Source organism: Pelophylax lessonae (assembly GCF_965119305.1).
Source record: "Pelophylax lessonae genome assembly, chromosome: 5".
NCBI classification, from domain to species: domain Eukaryota; kingdom Metazoa; phylum Chordata; class Amphibia; order Anura; family Ranidae; genus Pelophylax; species Pelophylax lessonae.
This window is the reverse complement of record NC_138772.1, coordinates 331,349,798-331,366,157: the sequence shown is the minus strand read 5'-3', so window position 1 is coordinate 331,366,157 and position 16,360 is coordinate 331,349,798. Positions and strand designations below refer to the sequence as shown.

The window sequence follows — 16,360 nt, the reverse complement described above, 5'->3', positions numbered from 1 at the left end:
ACATCTATTTACAGTTGCTAATGGAGATTACACATAAACTCCTGATAAGGCAACAATATCATGCCACAGTATTTTTTTTTAATTCTCTAAGTATCGTATTCCTGCAGCGCTGTTCTGTGGTCACATGATCTTTTCCCCTGTTCTTTGGCATCTGCAAGGAAAGATCTATTGGGCGGGGCTTCTATTACTCTGCTGATGTATGCTCTCCGCACTATGAGTATGTGTCTGGCCAGCCCTGATTGGTGCTGTGGCAGTCACATGACAGAAAAAGAAGAGCAATTCAAATTAGATTATAATGAGCAAAAAACTGTTTTACAGCTACTTATCAATCATTATTAAACATCTAATGTGAATTTTTGTACCTTAATATAGTGTAGGCAAGAGTCAAAGATAATGCACATTAGTTTTTATTTTGTTTAGATGGCATCTGCATCCAGGGCTCTTTCTTTACTTTACAGGTGTTACATTTGATATATTTAATACTGATATATATTAAAACTAAGCTGTTTTGAGAGTTTCCTAGTGAATGTAATTAATCCGACATACTATATCCCACCCCATAGTGTTTAGCAAAAGGAGAACATGGTGGAGGAGGGAGGGGAGTGTAATTTATCACTGTGTATATGCTCACATGTGTGCCTCAATACACATGTGGGCTGCGCAAATAAAATAAGGAGGAAATGAAGAGCTTTGAAGGAAACAAACATGAACCATGCTCAGTAGAGGACACCAGCTGGTCTACACAATCCTAGGCTGCAGTGGGGACACAGAGAAGATTGGGCAGACAGCTGAAGGCAGGATCAACCAGGTATATTTCCCTCTACACAAAATAAATTCTTTATTGGTTTTGTGAGTATGAACACTCTGTTATATAGCATGTAATGAGAGTTGTTCATAATGACACTTTAAGCCATATCACTGAAACAGGAATTCCAATTGGCTGTTATGAGTTCACATGCTTAGATGGTCATGTCATGTAAAGAAATACTAGTAACCAAGCCTGGAGGAAGATTCCTATAGGAAGGCCTAAACTGGAAAGGGAAAAATGGCACAGAAAGAATAGGATGTAGAAATGGGAAAGAAGTTGATTGCAATTGAGAAGATTGGAAGAAACTGTTAAAGAAGTCTCATATAAATAAAGGAAATTGTCTCTCTCTTTTGATGTTGGATATGTAGAGATTACAGCTCCATAATGCAATATTCAATGTGAATTTGAGGAATATATAAACAAAATAATGGTGCTGGTGTTTAAAGCAGTAGTAAAGTTTGTAAAAAGAAAAAAGATTCACCCTGCAAGGCAATGTCATAATGTGCTAGTATGCATCTCATACTAGCACATTAGAAGAGACTTACCTTAAAACAAAGTCCTCCAGCGGCTTGCTGTCACCGCTGACAGGACTTCCATCTTCACCTGGTCTTCCTCTTCAGGCTCGTGGGCTCCAGCTGTCTGATTGGCAGAGCCATGATGACCTCACTCCTGCACATGTGCACGGGACTCACTGTTTACGGCACAGGCCTCTGAGGGAAGAGCACGGTATGCTGTTCCTTCAAAGTGCATGCGCCAGTGATGTCAACTGCTGCTGCTCCCTGGAATACCTCCTAAACGGTGCACATATAGGAGATATTCATTTTACCTGTAGGTAAAACAGTCAGAAACGACTTTACTACCACTTTAATTGTAGATTTTAGAGGGATATTATATAGATATTATCCCCCTTTTTTTTTTTTATAAATGCATAATCAAGAAATCTGTATTAATTTAAAAAAATAAATCAAGTGGTCTATATGAGATGCTGGAAATACACACAGTTGGCCTTCAGACCACTAGTGTCTATTTGTAATGGGATGTAATATTGATTTTTTTTTTTATATACCGTATATACTCGAGTATAAGCCGACCCGAGTATAAGCCGAGGCCCCTACTTTTAACACAAAAAGATGGGAAAAATGATTGACTCGAGTATAAGCCTAGGGTGAGAATGCAGGGTGGCGGGCATGGTACAGGAGAATGCAGGGTGGCTGGCATGGTACAGGAGAATGCAGGGTGGCTGGCATGGTACAGGAGAATGCAGGGTGGCTGGCATGTACAGGAGAATGCAGGGTGGCTGGCATGGTACAGGAGAATGCAGTGTGGCTGGCATGGTACAGGAGAATGCAGTGTGGCTGGCATGTACAGGAAAATTCAGGGTAGCAAGCATGGTACAAGAGGATGCGGGGTTGCGGGCATACTAGTGCGGCTGTGTTTCACTTACCTGTTCCAGAGGCGCCTTCATTTTAAAAATGGCGCCGCCCGGCGCCAACTCGTCATTGCGCGCGCGCCCCCACCGCTCGTGATAGCTTTGCTATAATAGAGACAATATAGTACATTGAAAAGATTGTAGGAATAAAATAAGACCCATCGTTTGTATCAGAGTCGAGAATGAAAACCCCAGCATGACCCAGAGCTAACAATAACCCCAAGCAAGTGTCAATGCCAACAAGAACTCCCTGCAAGTGTCAGGGCCAGCAATATCACCCAGAAATTGTCATTAGAAGCCACGATCCCCAGCACAATAATACTCCCAGCGCTGCACAATATTAACCCCCAGTACTTGTTTTCAGTAGTTTCAAGCTTTTCCTTACACATCAATTGCTTCCATACCTCAGTTGCTGTTGACAGCATTACTAAGATTGTGAAAGACCTGCAGCACCCTTAGGCACATTCATAATAGAAACTGTGGACATGGCTTTGTTGCATCAAATAAAATAAGTGGTTTTAATGAGGATAGTTAACCACTTAAGCCCCAGGCCTATTTCCGACACTTTTTGTTTACAAATTAAAATCAGTATTTTTTCCTAGAAAACTACTTAGAACCCCCAAACATTATATATATTTTCTTAGCAAAGACTCTGGAGAATAAAATGGTGGTCATTGCAATATTTTTTGTCACGCCGTATTTGTGCAGCGGTCTTTAAAGCGCCATTTTTTTTGAAAAATTTCGAAAAATCACATTTCACTGCATTTAAAAAAAACTAAACAGTAAAGTTAGCCCATTTTTTTGTATATTCTGAAAGATGATGTCACGCCGAGTAAATAAATACCAAACATGTTACGGTTTAAAATTGCACAACTCGTGGAATGGCGACAAACTACGGTCAATAGAGATCTCAATAGGCGACGCTTTCAAATTTTTTAACGGTTACCAGTTTAGAGTTAGAGTGTAGCTCTTTTTGTTAAATTATTGCTCACTCTCTGGCGATTGCGGCGATACCTCACATGTGTGGTTTTAACAGCAATTTCATTCGCGGCTCGACTTCCATATGCATTTTCTTTCGTGCGTGAGCTAGCAGCGATGGGGGCGGCAAAAAATTTTTTTTTTCTATTTATTTTATTTTTTTAACATTATCACAGGTTTTTAAGAAAAAAAATCTGATCACTTTTATTGCTGTCACAAGCACTGTTAACATCCCTTGTGACAGCAATATGCAGGGACAGGTACTCTTTATGGAGGAATCGAGGGTCCAAAAGACCCTAGACCCCTCCACTACACTTCCATGTATTCAAAATGCAGCAAACGGCATTTTTGAATACACTGTTTTTTTAAATTTGCCGTCTTTAGCAGCAGAGTAACCCGGACGTGATGTCATGGACACTGCCTCCGGGTTACATCATTGGAGACCCGATCGAAGCAACTTCTAGATTTGATTGGGACTCCATACAGCCGACGGACGTGGCGGCTGGGTGCTCGGGTCTCCCGGTGGGACGGGAATCCCGGGCAAAGCCGCGGAAGGCGGCGGGAGGGGGGGATGTCCACTTCCGCTCGCCGGGGTAACGACCGAGTGGCTCCTGAGCCACATTGGTCATTACCGCTGGAAAGCTGACCGCCGGCTCTAAACAACGGTACCAGGGTGATGCCTCTAGCTAGAGGCATCACCCCGGTATAACACTGCAAAACTTGCCGACGTAGCCCTACGTCACTTTGCGTTAAGTGGTTAAAAAAAAAGAATATTTGCATAAACTTCAATTTTGCCACAGTCCTTGTACTCACAAAATGCACATTAATTACTATACAATAGGCAAAAATCTCACTGATGCTCAATAAACTAGACAAGCAATCCTTAAAAAAAAAAAAAATCTATTGTGTATGATTTTCATGCACACAGAATATAGGCATATACGTAACTAAAACTTTGCTGACCCCACCTTAAAAAACCTAACTAAAATCATATCAATCGGTAAAATATAGGGTGGGCATAAAAGGATCCCGAGATAAATGTATAGATAAAATATGCATACATGTAGAGTAAAAATTAAAAAAAAACATGATTTCAAGGGGATGGGCCCATGCAGGACCATATAACAATAAAAATAAAGTAACAATATAAAAAAGTAAGAATAAAAAGAACGTCACATCATGGTGAGAAAATAATAAAAGTAATGCCATGATCATGTCACAGAATGTAATCTTTCACAGACTGATGAAAGAATTGCTTCCAATTTGCAAAAGGTGTGTGCTGAGAGTATAAGGTTAAAGTATAACTAAAGGTAAAACTTTTTTTTCAATTTTTGTTAGAGTAGAGAAAGATTAGGACACCAGTCAATTTTTATTGCTGTCTGTGCCCCCATTTAGGAGATTCAACTTCTCTAATTGTGCTAGTTACCATTATCGTTATTAATGAAAGTAAAATAAAATCCCAACATTTTGGGTTGTCCCCAAAAAGGTAATAGAGGGGAAATGTTTCAATGGGGATGCTAGATCTGGTGACCTGAGGGTCCCCAAGGAATTCCCTCACTTTTCAGGGATTTCCTCTCACTTCCTGTTTGGCTATGGGACCGGAAGTGAAGGGAAATCTCCACAATGGGACAGATTTGGCGAAACAAAGTCTGACAGGGTTTATAACCCTCCTTTGCTCTATCCATAATGATAGAAAAAATATTCCCTATTTTTCTACTTAAAATAATTACTAGGCATACAGTAGATGGGAGAAAGAAGAGTGAGGAAGATAAAAAACGCAATTTCATGGAGCTGTTTCAGGGATTTGCTCTCACTTCCTGTTTGGCTATGGGGCAAAAGCCAAAGCTATTTTTTAGTATCGGATAGTGAAAAGGGATTAGAACACCTGTCAGTTTTTATTGCTGTCTGTGCGCCCATTAGGGAGATTCACCCTCTCTATTTGTCCTGTTTACTGTTATCAATGAAAGTGAAAGTAAAAGAAAAGCCCAAATTTTGGTTTGACATCTGAACACTAATAGTTAAAAAACAAAGAGAGACATTAACAACTGCATGAAGGCCCTGCTTGTGAGAGCTTACAATCTAAAAGACATATTGTATCAGGATATGTCCAACTGAGTACCCATAAAATGAGGGTCTGCCATTTCCATAACACTAAAGCAGCTACAATTACAGCTGGGTAGAAGAGAAGATATAAAAGACAGTTTGAAAAGCAGTCTCTGTTTCAAACATTAGGTAAATGAACATTTGAAACAGACAATAATATATATAGTAAATATTTTAGACAGATCAGTTTTAGGCTCCGTTCACATGTAGGCGTTTTGGGGCGTTTTTGGGGCGTTTTTCTGCTCTAGGATCAGCTCTCAAAACGCCCAACAAGACGAATCCTATTCATTTCAATGGCCCCTGTTCACATCTGAGCGTTTTGAAGCTGTATACAAAACGCCCAATGCTCAAAAAAGTACATGAGCTTCTTTTTGGGCAGATTACAGGCGTTTTCCATTGATCTCTATTGAATCTAAAAACGCCTGCACAAAAATCGCGGTAAAAATCGCGGTAAAATCGCGGTAAAAATCGCCGCAAAAATCGCGGTAAAATCGCGGTAAAAAAACGCGCGAAAAACGTTACGCTCAGGTGTGAATGTAGCCTTAAACCTGTTCTACAAGCTAATGTAGGAAAGTGGATTAGGTACAATCCAAGGGTGGTGGGGTAGATTGGGAAGTTGTAAGACAGTAGAGCAGACTGGAATATATTTTGGGGTAATTAAAGTGACTGTAAAATTATTATTTTTTCTTAATAACAAACATGTCCTACTTACCTGCTTTGTGCGATGCACCGAGGAGCCCCAATCCTCCTCTTCTCAGGTCCCCCCGCCAGCGATCTTGGCTCCTCCTATTCTCTGTGTGCCACCATAGAAAGCCACTTCCTATGGTGGCACACGTGCAGTTTCACTCTGAAGCCGGACTGTGCACGTCTATGAAAACTTGGCTGTGCCCCCACCCTGCTCCCTCCTCACTAGATTTGAATGACAACAGCAGATGCCAATGGCTCCCGCTGCCATATCCATGTCCAGTGAGAAGAGAGTGAGAGCAGTTCCGTGGCACAGCGCTGGATTGAGATCAGTCTTAGCTGCTATCTGGATCTCTGCATTTACAGATGACCCTTTTTCTCCATTTGGGACCCTTTCAGCTTGCGATCACATCACCACAAAACCAGGCTTATTGTTTTTAACCTTCATCTATAGACTTGCAACTGCTAACCTCTCTATGATTTTTTGCATGTATGCCCCTGCTGCCCCATCAGGCAGCTTCTCCATTAAGACTGTTACACCTAAACCTATGAGAGTTATGTATGGGGTGTTGTTCCACTATGGTCTAGACCTACAGTGTATTATTTGAGATATGACATTACACTTTGTATTTAAATATGTTTCAAATCATATATACTGTATATACAGGTGCAACTAAAAAAAATAGAATATCATCAAAAAGTGAGAAGAGAGAGAGCAGTTTTGTGAAACAGCGCTGGATTGAGATCAGGCTTAGCTTCTCTCTGGATCTCTGCATTTACAGATGACCCCTTTTCTCCTTTTGGGGCCCTTTCAGTTTGGGATGACATCACCACAAAACCAGGCTTATTGTTTTTAACCTTTATCTATAGACTTACAACTGCTAATCTCTCAGTAAATCCATTCAAAAAATTAAATTCATATATTATATAGATTCATTAACCACTTCAATACAGGGCACTTTAATCCCCTTCCTGTCCAGCTTTTCAGCTTTTAGCGATATTGCATTTTGAATGACAATTGTGCGGTCATGCAACACTGTACCTAAACCAAATTTATGCCATTTTTTCCCCACAAATAGAGCTTTCTTTTGGTGGTATTTGATCACCGCAAGGTTTTTTTCTTTTTTGCTACACAAATAAAAAAAGACCGAAAAGTTCGAAAAATGTTTTTTGTTTATCTTATAAAATTTTGTAAATAGATACGTTTTTTCCCGCACTAATGAGGCCGCACTGACAGGCACTGATGGGGTGGCACTTATATGAAGCACTGATGGGCACTGATAGGCGGCACTGATATGCAGCACTGATGGGCACTGATATGTGGCACTGAAAGGTAGCACTGATAGGCTGCACTGATGGGCACTGATAGGCGGCACTGATGGGCACTGATATGTGGCACTGATGGGTACTGATAGGCGGCACTGATAGGCAGCACTGATGTGCACTGATATGTGGCACTGATGGGCAGCACTGATAGATTTCAATGAAGGTCACCAGTGGACAGCACTGATAGATGGCAATCATGGGCAGCTCTGATGGGGAGGGCACTGAAAGGGTCCCTGAGCCCTGATTGCCATCCCTGGTGGCCATGGGTGGGCATCCCTGGTGGTCATGGGTGGGCATCCCTGGTGGCTATGGGTGGTCAATCCCTGGTGGCTCTAGTGGCACCCCCCCCAAGGGTCTGCACTGGTAATCAATGCTCTGATTATGGCTTACAGCTAGTGAAAACTCAAAATTCAGGACTGGACTGTTGCTCAATGGTCCAAAGTCCTCTTTGCATTTAATTTGGAAATCAAGGTCCCAGAGTACTGAGGAAGAGTTTAGCGGCACAGAATCCATGTTGCATGAGGTCCAGTGTGAAGTTTCCACAGCCAGTGATGATTTCGGGAGCCATGTCATCTGCTGGTGTTGGTCCACTGTGTTTTATCAAGTGTTTTATCAAGTTCAAAAACAGTGCAGCCCTTTACCAGGAAATTCTAGAGCACTTCATATTTCCCTCTGCTGACCAGCTTTTTTGAGATGCTGACTTAATTTTCCAGCAGCATTTGACACCTGCCCACACTGCCAAAAGTTCTAATACCTGGTTATAATGATCATGGTATCGTTGTACTTGATTGGCCAGCAAACCCATCTGACCTAAACCCCATAGATAATATGTGGGATATTGTCAAGAGGAAGATGAGAGCCAACAATGCAGATGAGCTGATGGCCGCTATCAAAGCAACCTAGGCTTCCATAACTTCTCAGCAGGCTGACCGCCTCCATGCCTCGCCACATTGATGCAGTAATTCATGCAAAAAGAGCCCCAACTAAGTATTGAGTGCATACTATACTGTACATGGACATACTTTTCAGTAAGCCAACATTTCTGTATTAAAAATCCTTTTTTTTTATTGGTCTTATTTAATATTCAAATTTTCTGAGATACTGAATTTTGGGGTTTTCACTAGCTGTAAGCCATAATTTACCAAAATTAAAAGAAATAAATGATTGAAATGTATCACTCTGTGTTTAATGAACCTATATAATATATGAGTTTCACTATATATGTATATATATATATATATATATATATATGCAAAAGTTTGGGCACCCTGCAGAATTTATAGCTGCACTGCCCCCTTTGCAAAGCTGAGACCTGCCAGTGTCATGGATTGTTCTCAATCATCGTCTGGGAAGAAGAGGTGATGTCAATCTCAAAGGTTTTAAATGCCCAGACTCATTTGACCTTGCCCCAACAATCAGCACCATGTGATCTTCCAAGCAGTTGTCTAGAAAACTGAAACTGAAAATAGTTGATGCTCACAAAGCTGGAGAAGGCTATAAGAAGATAGCAAAGCATTTTCAGATGTCAGCATCCTCTGTTCGGAATGTAATTAAGAAATGGCAGTCATCAGGAACAGTGGAAGTTAAAGCAAGATCTGGAAGACCAAGAAAAATTTCCGACAGAACAGCTTGCAGGATTGTGAGAAAAACACCCACGTTTGACTGCACGATCCCTCCAGAAAGATCTGGCAGACACTGGAGTTGTGGTACACTATTCCACTATAAAGAGATACTTGTACAAATATGGTCTTCATGGAAGAGTCATCAGAAGAAAACCTCTTCTCTCTCCTAACCACAAAAATCAGCGTTTGAACTTTGCAAATAAACATATAGACAAGCCTGATGCATTTTGGAAACAAGTTCTGTGGACCGATGAGGTTGAAATTGAACTTTTTGGCCGGAATGGGCAAACGTACGTTTGGAGAAGAAGGGGCACAGAATTTAATGAAAAGAACCTCTGTCCAACGGTTAAGCATGGGGGTGGATCAATCATGCTTTGGAGTTGTATTGCAGCCAATGGCACAGGGAACATCTCACGAGTAGAAGGAAAAAATGGATTCAATAAAATTTCAGCAAATTTTGGATGGTAACTTGATGCCATCTGTGAAAAAGCTGAAGGAAAAGAGATGATGGCTTCTACAAATGGATAATGATCCTAAACACACCTCGAAATCCACAGGGGATTACATCAAGAGGCATAAACTGAAGGTTTTGCCATGGCCTTCACAATCTCCTGGCCTCAACATAATTGAAAATCTATGGATAGACCTTAAAAGAGCAGTGCATGACAGACAGCCCAGAAATCTCAAAGAACTGGAAGACTTTTGTAAGGAAGAATGCGCAAAGATACCTCAAACAAAAATTGAAAGACTCTTGGCTGGCTACAAAAAGCGTTTACAAGCTGTGATACTTGCCAAAGGGGGCAGTACAAGATATTAACTCTGCAGGGTGCCCAAACTTTTGCAGACACCATTTTTTTGTTTTCTGTTATTTTGAAAGTGTAAATGATGGAAATAAAATCTAACTTTTGTTGACATATTATAAGAATGTCTAATCTGAAATTTGATGCCTTTTGGAGATTTTTTCCTTGGCTTCTTTATGTGCATTAATTAAAAATTTTACCTGGGGTGCCCAAACTTTCGATCCCCACTGTATATAGATATATATATATATATATATATATATAGATAGATATATCTTTTTTTAATTGCTTTTGGAGCTGGGAAAGTTATACACTGTATACCCATAATATAATTTGTTAGAATTGTGAATGGTGTTTTTCTAACACCCTTTATAAACCCCCCCCCTCTATATTTAAATAGGATATTAACTGGATACTAGTGTCTCTGGGTTAGATACACCAATGTACAGTACATTGCATAATTATTTAAATCCTTTTCACCAAATTTCCTTGATATTTAGCAACCCAAGAAAATAAAATTGAGGGCATCCGCTGAATATCACTCTTCTTCATTTAGTCATAAATTCCAAAGGCTAAAAACAATGAAAACACATCCAGCTAATGAATGTACCTTGTGCAAAGTGCACACTTTCTTAAGGAACTTTGATCTATACTCACTTATTCATCACTCACTCATCCTCACATCTGCCATTCAAAATTCAGGTGCCACCCTATACCTTTTCTCCCCCTAAGGGAAGTTCCATTAACTCATGCTGAACCTGCTGCACATTTCTTAATTAGCAAGCATTGTTACAATCCACATACAGTACACAGCTGTAACAAGCACTGTTACAAGCACTGTTACTAACAACATATAGTATACTGGGATAATAAGCATTGTCGCAAGCACTACCACAATCACTGTTACAAGAGCTGTTTACAAGCACTGTTAAAAGCCATCGGTATGTAAAAATTACTGCACTTACTGTGTTCAAAAGACAGCTGCTGGCACTATGATACAACTATATTGTTTAAATAACTAAGGAACACAACAGTGCCATGCTAAAGACATGGAAACACGTCAGATTGCTCTAACATATAAAGTGCCACATGCAAACATTTCAATCATAAAGTGTAATAGTGCAACAATCAACTAAATTGCATAGTGCAAATTGTGTAATATAAAACATTTTCCAATGGGTGCAATATCATGGAATCAGGGTTGAAGTGAGCTGATTCCATGATATTGTGCCCATTGGAGACTGTTTTGTGATCATAACCTGAATGCCTACTATTTACATGGAAAAATGTAGGTTTTCTACTTTTAAACAAAGGTCTATTTTTGACGTTATTATACTATGTGGAGATTTTTTGTTTTTCTGAGCACTTGGGAGATCTGAATAGACGCAGACATTTAAGGGTCGTATTTACAAGGCTCATAGCCTACTGCCTGCTTGATTCATTGCTGTTGGCAGTAGAGTCCACATCTTCCTGTAAGAGCTCCTGCTTTTCGCCTATGGTGACAGATACACTTGTGGAGACCCCTTTTCATTCTGGAACATAGAATATCTAGTTTCTCGGATGCGGATCTCTACCTTCTTTTGAACATTTATTCACAATATGTGCACTTTTATATATATTTTTTTAAATTCTGAGCCACATTGAGAAATACATGTTTTGCTATATTACAAAATTTGCACTATGCAATTTAGGTGATTGTTGCACTATGACTTATGATTTATGATTGAAATGTTTGCATGTAGCACTTAATATGTTAGAGTAATCTGACATGTTTCCATGTCTTTAGCATGGCACTGTTGTGTTCCACTGTTAAAAGCCCCACATACAGCCATAAAAAGAACCGTAACAAGCATTACCACAAGCCTCCGTACAAGCCACATATACAGCCTTATCTACATAGAATGTCAATACAGGAACACATTCAATTCACTTCTTTCATTTAGTCCCAACGGACCTGTTGTATAACTAAATAAACTGAAGTACCTGAAATTAGTTTGATTTCTTCTATAAAAGTATCTCCCCACGATCACCCCCAGAATGCCTCAATAACTGTGACTTCATGTGTGTCATTGGTATTTATCTTCTGGTTAGGGGGGTTATTTCCTAAAGCAGGTACTGTGCATTTAAAAAAATCTAAGCAAGCTTGCTCCAAATATCCAGCAGGTTAAAGGAAAGTCTACATTTTATACATTTCTCCTCAGCTTGTCTAGCATTTTGACATGATCACTTGGTCATAGGGCATCCCTTTATAAATTGCCTAATCAACTGATAAATGGCATTCACCACACAGACTGTAAGTGGAAATAATTGTAAATATGTTTTTATCAATGATATGAATACCTTTTTGCAATTTTGCTAGCTTTTACTATTCCTCAGGATTCAAGATTTGCAATAATATGCTGAGTATGTAATGTAACCAATTTACAATTTTTTTTTTAGAAAAGCATGTCCAATACATCTACTGTATTTTGTAGCTGTATTTAAACGTGTGGATATGTGTAGTTAAAACAAAAATACAAAAGCAGTAGTAAAAAAGCTATAAAATAGTACAACAATCTAATGGAAAAAATATATATTCTTATATGAGAGATAGATCACATACTTATTTTACATAATTCTTGAGTGGTATGTTTAAATTATATTGAGAGATGTATACAGTACTACCAATAAGCATTCATGTCCCCCGTGGAATACTTAACAATGATTTTATTGCTATTTGATGTCATTTACCATACAATATAAACAGATTAGGCTGTTAGATTTAAGCTGTCTTCTTTTGTATTGAAGCTATTTTCAGATACTGAGGCTAAAATAATGTGGAATATTAATGCGAATTAATGTTAATATTACAGGCATGACAGCAGTTAATGAGGATGTTCTATATATTTTGTCTTGCATTAATCCAATTGAAATAAAGATGGTCTGCAAAACATGCAACACTTCTAAACAAATATTATTGTAATCACACAGAAGTACTGAATACTGATTTTGCTGAATTGCTCCTGAACTGGACTGAGATAAAAATATACTAGTTCCTGTTAGATTTTACGTAAGCCTTTTTTGGTTTAGAAGTGAAATCCAATAATGTTAATTAACAACCTTTCCATTAAAATAGAAAATAAAGTAATTTTCAGAAAAACTATAAAGTGAAGCCCCACTTTTCCTAATTCATTCACAAATTTCACACCTAAATTTAATTGGACATGACACATTCCCTGCACAGCAGAGTGAAGGCAAGCCTCACTTTTTATTCACTGCATTTTTTAAATAGGCACCTAATAACACTCTTCTGATTTTAGCAAACTAATCATCACAAACTGGGATTTGGATTGGACAGTGAGAAAGTCAATCATTGATTCACTCTGTTGTGTGAACTGATTTTCTGTCTGGACAGGATGCCTGAGCTCTAACTCAGAGCATAGATTATTCACCTTCAACACACAGTCCTCTAGTCAGTGAGGGCTCACACAGTTTTACATAGGAATAGGATAAATATTTCAATGATTATGCATGATCCGGCATCAGAGGACCAAAGAATAGGAATAATACAGGTAAACCTGTGCTCCACTTGGGTCATATAGAACCCTTCTCAGCAGTTAAACAAGGTGAATTGCAAATGCCCTCCCACTAAAGTATATTTCAGAGAGTACCACAATGGTGATTTATTTTGTGCATGTGGATTTGTTTTTTAGATTTTTGGAGATTTCAGTGGTATGAATTTGTTACCCAATGAAGTTAATAATGCAACTGAAGACCAGATCTACTCTCAGTCATGTGACACAGCTACTAAAATGAACATGAGAGAGAGGAAAAAAAGTACAGCAAGCTGCTAAGGTAATATACTATTGCGTTAATTTTTTATTATTATTATTATTATTTGTTTTTTCTCACAGTGTTTTACAATGTACCACAATCACAATCTTTGCAGTGTTTACTTGTCACAAGTGCCCAGTGCTGGTAAAATGATTATCCCACCCACCTATTCTGCCAGCAATAAATTAGGATTTCGCATTCTCCACAATGGCTATTGGAACACATTAAAGCTGAAATTATTTTTTTCATTTTCAACTCTTTATTTATATATGAATATATACAGTGGATATAAAAAGTCCACACACCCTTTTTAAAATGTCAGGTTTCTGTGATGTAAACAAAAATGAGACAAAGATAAATAATTTCAGAACTTTTTCCAACTTTAATGTGACCTATAAACTGTACAACTCAGTTGAACAACAAACTGAAATATTTTAGGTGGAGGGAAGTAGAAGTAAAAAAATAAAATAATATGGTTGCATTAGTGTGCACACCCTTAAATACATACTTTGTTGAAGCACCTTTTGATTGTATTACAGCACTCTGTCTTTTTGGGTATGAGTCTATCAGCATGACACCTTTTGACTTGACAATGTTTGGCCATTCTTCTTTGCAAAAACACTTCAAATCTGTCAGATTGCGAGGTCATCCCCTGTGCACAGCCCTTTTTACGTCACCCCACAGATTTTCAATCAGATTCAGGTCTGGGCCCTGGCTGGGCTTCAAAACTTTCTGAAGCATTCCTTTGTTGATTTGGATGTATGCTTTGGGTTGTTGTCAAGATGAAGTTCAGCTTTCTAGCATAAGCCTAAAGGTTTTGTGCCAATATTGACTGGTATTTGGAACTGTTCATAATTCCCTCTAACTTGACTAAGGCCCATGTTCCAGCTGAAGGAAAACAGCCCCAAAAAATGATGCTGCCACCACCATGCTAAAGGGAAAGGAGGAAAAAAGGGGGGGTAAAAAAGTACGTAGGAGGAGTAACCTGGGTACCTGGTGAACTCTAGGCCTTCAACCCAAGATTGAAGGGAATAGGGCACAGCAAGTGTGTTAGGCAGAGCGACACCCCAAACTAGAAGAGTTGATGGGTATAGCAGTCAACTCAAAGATTAGGGTAGATCTAAAGTTACAATCCACAAGAACAACTGCATTGGTATAGGAAGGAGGGTGGAAGGGTTTGGGCAAGGAAGGTGGGGTAGGGGAGGGGGATGGTGTGAGTAGGGTTAAGGGCGGGGGTCAAAGGGAAAGGGAACCTTGTACAAAACATATGGAGTCCTCTGCTGATCTTGTCACCCCTCTGGTCTCTGGTTTGAACCCTCATACATGGCCCTTAGGAGTTGTTCTGACATATGCACTTGCATTAGGATGAGGGTGTAAGGGGGAAGAGGTAAAGTACAGAAGGAGGGAGGAGAGAGAGACAATATGAGAAAGCTACATTTTTTGAAATATAATGTAAGATGATTAAAGACTCCAATAAGACGTAAGGTCCTAAAATGAATTAAACAATACTCTGCTAGTGTAATCTTCATACAGGAGACACATATAGCAGAAGACACAAATGTAAAATTGTATTCAAAATACTACATGACATGGTACTATAGAGAGCAAAAGGAGTTGCAATTGGTATGGCAAAAGTAGTAAGGTTTTCTCTAGAAATTAGGATGGTGGACCCGGAAGGACGGTATAAATTTTTGAAAGGACAACTGCAGGGAATGGAATGTACACTGGCAAATGTTTACTGCCCAAATTGAAATTCAAAAGGTTGCCTGAAAGTTTTTTTTTGGGGGGAAAATAATAGACTTTAAAAAAGGCAAATTGATTATGGCAAGAGACTTTAACTTCTGCATGGATCAGTGTCTCGAAAGTACATATCGAGTACAGGGGCTGGGAGATCACCAACTTAGGATGGTGAAAAAAAAAAACTATTCCAGTGTCAATTAGTGGATGTGTGGAGAACCCAACATCCAGGGGTTAAAGACTATTTCTTTCATTCCCCGGTGAGGGATGTATTCAAGGTTGGACTATATTATGTTAGAGCACAGATTGCTGGAATCAGTTGTAAATACATCAATAGAAATAATGTCACTATCAAACCATGCCCCAGTAATTATGAAAATAGAATTTATAGGAACTTGGAAGAGGACAAACATCTGGAGGATAAATAAAGATCTGATACAGGATGTATAAGTAGGAAAAATTATAGAAAAAGAACTAGAACAATATTTCTTGCATAATGAAATCCCAGACGTAACTGGAGCTACTACAGTATATGGGAAGCCCATAAGGCCTATATTAGGGGCGTACTGATCTCTATAGGCTCTAGGAAAAAAAGGAAATAACTATTAACATGAATAGATTAATAACAGAAATACATGAGCTGGAATATTAAAAAAATAGAAAAATCGACAAACTACATAGAAAAAATAAAAAACAATAGAAGGGAAATGGTATTATTAACAACAGAAATAGCTAAAGCATTTCATAGGGAAAAAGGGTCACAGGAGGTAGAACTAAAAAGAAAACAAAAGACACGAGAATATATAAAAGAAGACAAATTACCCAAAATATCAAAGCATTAGAGGAACCAATCTCACAGGAGGAGATAATGGTAGCATTGAAAAATACAACAATAGGGAAGAGCACAGGACCCGACAGGTTCGCAACTCACTATTGAAAAACTTTAGGACCAACTAGTTCCAAAACTATGTTCATTAATGAACGGGATAGGTGAAGGAAATAAAATGAAGACAGAATCATTGCAGGCATTCATAACAGTAATACCAAAAGAAGGAAAGGA

At 38.9% G+C, this 16,360-nt stretch overlaps 1 protein-coding gene across 1 annotated transcript in view; it reads left to right on the top strand.

Moving 5' to 3' along the window:
- Positions 1-13,583, top strand: part of LOC309556798 (uncharacterized protein) — a gene marked incomplete at both ends in the record, with an annotated part of 256,883 nt that extends 243,300 nt beyond the window's left edge. Inside the window, one exon of the mRNA XM_082259313.1 lies at positions 13,443-13,583. Within this exon, the coding sequence (XP_082115439.1) occupies positions 13,443-13,583 (141 nt within the window). The remainder of the gene's footprint in view (positions 1-13,442) is intronic.
- Between the last annotated feature and the right edge of the window lie 2,777 nt (positions 13,584-16,360).